This window comes from Nuphar pumila, chromosome 7 (genome assembly GCF_984573655.1).
Source record: "Nuphar pumila chromosome 7, dmNupPumi1.hap1.1, whole genome shotgun sequence".
Taxonomy (NCBI): Eukaryota; Viridiplantae; Streptophyta; class Magnoliopsida; order Nymphaeales; family Nymphaeaceae; genus Nuphar; species Nuphar pumila.
The window spans coordinates 76,686,818-76,692,391 of NC_143255.1; the positions used below are offsets into that span (position 1 = coordinate 76,686,818).

Sequence of the window (5,574 nt, forward strand, 5' to 3'; positions counted from 1 at the left end):
TAAAAAAAATTTTTTTTTTTGTTAGAATTTTCATTAAAAATAAATGGGGTGTTACAATTATGGTATCAGAGCGGGACAGAAAAGTAGTAGTCATGACAACCTCGACGGTCTGCCATCACTCTGTAAGTATACAATTTATTGAATTCACTAAAACCATGACCAGTTTAGTCATATTTAACATTATTCTTGTATCTGTTAATCACCAAGATATAGAACGAATATAACGTTATTAATTTTTTTTTTAAAACATGTCAATGCCAATTAGATGGCGTGGACTAACAGGTGCAACGATATTTTGGAGACTCTACAAAACTTGGCGGGAGTGGTCGGCCAACAGGCCACAACAATGCAACAAATGGACACTAACCTACAACAAGTGGCCCAGAACAATTCGAATGCAAGCGGAACCATGTCGTACAAGAAATTCATGGATATGGATCCACCAGCGTTTGTAGGAAAGACCGATCCTGAAGCAGCAGAGTCCTGGGTGCGGGAAATAGAGAGGATTTTCCGAGTGTTGGAAGTTCCGACCGAACGACGAGTTGATTTTGGCACATATCGCCTGAAGGAGAATGCAGAGAAGTTATGGGAAACCACCCATGCGGTAAAGTTTCAGAATGGACCCTTGACATGGCCGCAGTTCGTAGAAGTGTTTAACAACACCTACTTTCCAAAGCATGAGAGAACCAAGAAAATGCAAGAATTCCTCGACCTGCAACAGGGAGAAGGGTCGTTGACAGAGTCTATCACAAAGTTTCACAGCTTAGAGCGTTATTGTCCCAATGTATACACAACAGACGAAGACAGGGCAATGAAGTTTGCAAGAGGACTGAAAGCAGGATTGAGAAACCGCCTATATACACGAGGGCCAAAAACCCTCGACGAGGCTATTCAGGTAAAACCAACCATTAAGTAATTGAAAAAAAAAAAAATTCCCTAACCTATATTGGTGAATGTCACCAACCCAGGTTGCTACCTTGCTTGAGGATGATTGGAAGGAAGGGCAGAAGTTCCAGAAGAATCGCCCTGGTGTGCAAAAGCCAGAATTCAAGAAGAGGTTCGGTGGGAAGAAGTTCCACCCCAATGCTAAGAAACCAAGGCATTATGGAGAAAATAAAACGGTTCAGACCCAAGACCAGCGATGTCAGAAGTGCAACCGTTTCCATCCGGGGTAACAATGCCCTCGAGAGACGGGCGGCTGCCTTTACTGTGGAAAACTGGGGCACTATATCAGGGAGTGCCGCAAGAAACAGGCAGATGATGCAAAAAGGGCAAGTGGAGGTCAACAACCACAATCACAGCAGCAAGCACCACCATCTCAGCAAGCAAATCAGAAGAAGATGGTCGGGAGAGTTTATGCAACCTCGGCAGAAGAACTTCAGAAGGGAGATTTGGTCCAAGGTACAGTTCTCATATCTGGACAAGCCACTTTAGTACTCTTTGATTGTGGAGCAACACATTCTTTCATATCTGTTAATTTTGCTAAACAACTTAGGGCACCCACCGAGTCATTGAAGCATGAATTAGTAGTTTATAATCCCATCGGATTTAATGAACCATGTGTAAATTACATGCCAAACATACAAGTCGTGTTAGGAGAACAAACACTGCTTGCAAACCTAATCCTATTCGATATGACAGAATATGATGTCATATTAGGTATGGATTGATTGTATGAACACTATGCCAGAATCTTGTGTAGAGAGGGTAGGGTGATCATATCCCGACCGAATGAACCAGAAGTGGGGTTTCGTCTGTCGAGGCCAATTATAAAGCAGAGGATGATATCGGCCTTAAGGGCGAATAAGTACGTCCAGAGGGGAGATACTGCTTTCCTGGTAAATATAATTGGAGGTGAAGTTAAGGTCAAGATCCAAGATCTGAATATCGTCAGAGACTTTTCCGATGTGTTTCCGGATGAGTTACCAGGGATACCTCCACCTCGAGAGGTGGAATTCGGAATTGATGTGGTACCAGGTACTAAGCCAATCTCCAGAGCACCTTACCGAATGGCGCCAGCCGAATTGGAAGAACTAAAGAAGCAACTTCAAGAGCTGATGGATCGTGGGTTTGTAAGACCAAGCATATCACCATGGGGAGCACCAGTGTTGTTCGTGAAAAAGAAGGATGGATCCATAAGACTTTGTATCGATTACAGGATGCTCAATCAGGCGACGGTGAAAAACAGATATCCATTACCTCGCATTGAGGATCTATTTGATCAATTAAGGAATGCTAAAGTCTTCTCAAAGATCGACCTGAGATCCGACTATCATCAGTTGAGAATCAAAGATGAAGACATCCCAAAGTCGGCTTTCCACACTAGGTACGGCCACTATGAATTTGTCGTGATGCCTTTTGGACTTACGAATGCCCCTGCCGCCTTCATGGACTTGATGAATCGAGTCTTTAGGACGTACTTGGACACTTTTGTCATTGTGTTCATTGACGACATATTGATATACTCGGAGAGTGTGGATGAACATCGAGAGCATCTAAGGACCGTACTGGAGACCCTACGAGAACACCAGTTGTATGCCAAATTTTCAAAGTGCGAGTTTTGGCTCGACCAAGTTATGTTCCTTGGACACGTTATCTCCAAGGAGGGTGTTTCGGTGGACCCAGCAAAGGTGGAGGCTGTAACTAATTGGGCTCCACCAAAGAATGTTAGCGAGATCAGGAGTTTTCTCGGGTTGGCAGGATATTATAGACGGTTCATTCAAGATTTCTCCAGAATCGCGATGCCAATGACGAAGCTCTTACGAAAAGGTGTGAAGTTCGTTTGGAGCGAAAAATGTGAAGAGAGTTTTCAGACCCTCAAGACAAAACTAACTACAGCCCCTGTGTTGGCGTTACCCTCGGGAAGCGGTGGATTTGTAGTATACACTGACGCTTCGGGTACTGGATTGGGCTGTGTATTAATGCAATATGACAAGGTCATAGCATATGCGTCATGGCAGTTGAAGACCCATGAGAGGAATTATCCCACACATGACCTGGAGTTAGCAGCAGTGGTGTTCGCTCTTAAAGTATGGAGGCATTACCTATATGGTGAGCAATTCGAGATATTTACAGATCATAAAAGTTTAAAATATTTGTTTTCACAAAAAGAATTAAATATGAGACAAAGGAGATGGCTCGAATTCATAAAGGATTATGAGTTCACCCTTTCCTACCATCCAGGGAAAGCGAACGTCGTAGCTGATCTCAGTCGAAAGTCGGGCAGTGGGTTGGCCAGTTTAATAAATATAGAATGGAAGTTGATAGAAAACTTTACCGAATGGAGTCCATTCACAACAAGCTTCGGCAAAATAAAAGTGAATAATCTCACTATACAACCAGAATTCAAAGCGAAGGTGATAGCGAAACAGAAGGAAGATCCTCAATATGGGAAGATGGAGACACTGGCTCAACAAGAAGATAATGAATTCAGGCGAGAAGAAGATGTAAGCATATGGATGCGGGAAAGACTATGGATTCCCAGCGACCCGGAGTTGAAAGAAAAACTACTAGGTGAAGCCCACAAAAGCAAGTATACCATTCATCCGGGAAGTACAAAGATGTTCAAGGATCTACAACGCGGATATTGGTGGAATGGAATGAAGCGCGATGTCGCTAGGTACGTCGCAAAATGCTTGACTTGCCAACAAGTCAAGATCGAACATTAGAGACCCGGAGGTATGATGCAATTGATGGAAATTCCTCAATGGAAGTGGGAAAACATAACCATGGACTTCGTAATGGGATTACCCCACACACGGAGAAACCATGATGCCATTTGGGTCATCGTTGATAGACTAACCAAATCAGCACACTTTTTGCCGATGAGGAAGGGTCAATCATTGGAAAGCTTGACGGAGCTGTACATTCAAGAGATAGTCAGATTACATGGAGTACCAATCTCCATTATTTCTGATCGAGATCCTCGATTCACTTCTCAACTGTGGCGACAACTTCAGTCTGCTCTGGGTACCAAATTAAAGTTTAGTACAACTTTTCACCCCCAGACGGATGGACAATCAGAAAGGACCATACAGACATTAGAAGATATGTTGAGGGCTTGCATGATGGATTGGAAAGGTGAGTGGGATACTCACGTGGTGCTAGCAGAATTCGCTTACAACAATAGTTATCATGCAAGTATTGGAATGGCACTGTTTGAAGCTCTGTATAGGCGACCCTGTAGATCGCCAATACATTGGAACGAAGTGGGGGAAAGAACGATTGAATCCCCTATAATACTCCAACATTATACAGAACAAATCCAAAAGATCCAGAATAGACTGCGTGCTGCTCAAAGCCGACAAAAGAGTTACGCGGATCAGCGACGTAGAGAGCTAGCGTTCGAAATAGGAGACCAGGTATTTGTGAAAGTATCGCCAACCAAGAGTGTTTTTAGATTTGGCAAGAAGGGAAAGCTCAATCCTCGATACGTAGGGCCATTCAACATATTAGAGAGAATCGGCGAAACGGCATATCGAGTGGAATTACCTCCTCAATTTGCAAACATTCACAATGTATTCCACATATCGATGCTGCGAAAGTATGTACCAGATCCCTCCCATGTGATACAATTCGAGGATCTGCACGTACAAGAGGACTTGACGGTAGAGGAGCGGCCCGTAGAAATCGTAGATCGTCGTGAAAGAGTGATGAGAAATAAGACCATCACATTAGTTAAGGTTCGCTGACAACACCATGGGCTCGAAGAATGTACCTGGGAGCCCGAAGAAGCAATGAAAGAGAGATACCCTGACCTGTTTATATCTAACTTGTAACGAATTTCGCGGACGAAATTCTTTTTAGGGAGAAAGGATGTAAAACCCGCAAAAATTTTCGACAATTTTCAAATTTAATAAAGGTTAAAATTGTTGGAATGGATACGATGAAAGGATGAAGAGTCGATCCAAATGGATCAAACGGATCCAACAATCGGATTCGAATAGTATATAGGGATTTACTAGTCATGGGTATTTTGAATTTGATTTATAATTCGCGAGACTTGGTTCTTCATGAACAGTATGCTCGCCACTTTATACGTCATACTTACGTAATTTAAAAACGTCACTCATCATTTAAGTAGTTTTAGTTGCAAGAAGGTGCCAATAAAGAGGAGTTTGTACATTGGGCAGGATGACGACTCACAGAGTTGGGGTCACAGGTTCAAACACCCTCAGTGACATAACGTTTTATTTTAGGAAAATTATTTAATGGGGTCATTTCGGCATTACAAAGATAAATACATTGGCGTTGCAAGGTATTGCAACGAAAAGCAAGCTGGTGCACTGGAAGGGCTCGTTACCCCTTGGGATGAGGACCTGAGTTCAAATCCCCGGGGCACCTATGATAAAGTGTATTTTGCAAAATAATTCGATTAACGTATTTTTTTTTGAATTTAATAACAGGGGCGTTTCACCTTTCCCATTTAAGACGACTTAAATGGGGAAGGGGTGGCGCCCAAGGAAAGAGGGCTGGGCGTTTTTCCCAATTGGGAAACCCAACCAAATAATAAATGAAAAAAAAAGGAAAGAAAATCTGGGAATTCGGATGGTGTGCTGGGAGGAGTTACAAAAA

General features: G+C 42.9%; 1 protein-coding gene across 1 annotated transcript; it reads left to right on the forward strand.

Annotated features, from left to right (window-relative positions):
• Positions 1-409: 409 nt before the first annotated feature.
• Positions 410-1,670, forward strand: LOC149832400 (uncharacterized). The gene is made up of 3 exons (XM_090013240.1): positions 410-895; positions 969-1,171; positions 1,235-1,670. The coding sequence occupies exons 1-3, from the start codon at positions 410-412 to the stop codon at positions 1,668-1,670; spliced, it is 1,125 nt and encodes a 374-aa protein (XP_089869366.1).
• Positions 1,671-5,574: the final 3,904 nt, after the last annotated feature.

Coding starts and splice junctions, on each gene's coding strand:
- LOC149832400 (XM_090013240.1), top strand. CDS start 410: ATGTCGTACAAGAAATTCATGGATATGGATCCACCAGCGTTTGTAGGA. Junction 896..968: donor CCCTCGACGAGGCTATTCAG/GTAAAACCAACC, acceptor TCACCAACCCAG/GTTGCTACCTTGCTTGAGGA. Junction 1,172..1,234: donor TGCAACCGTTTCCATCCGGG/GTAACAATGCCC, acceptor GCACTATATCAG/GGAGTGCCGCAAGAAACAGG.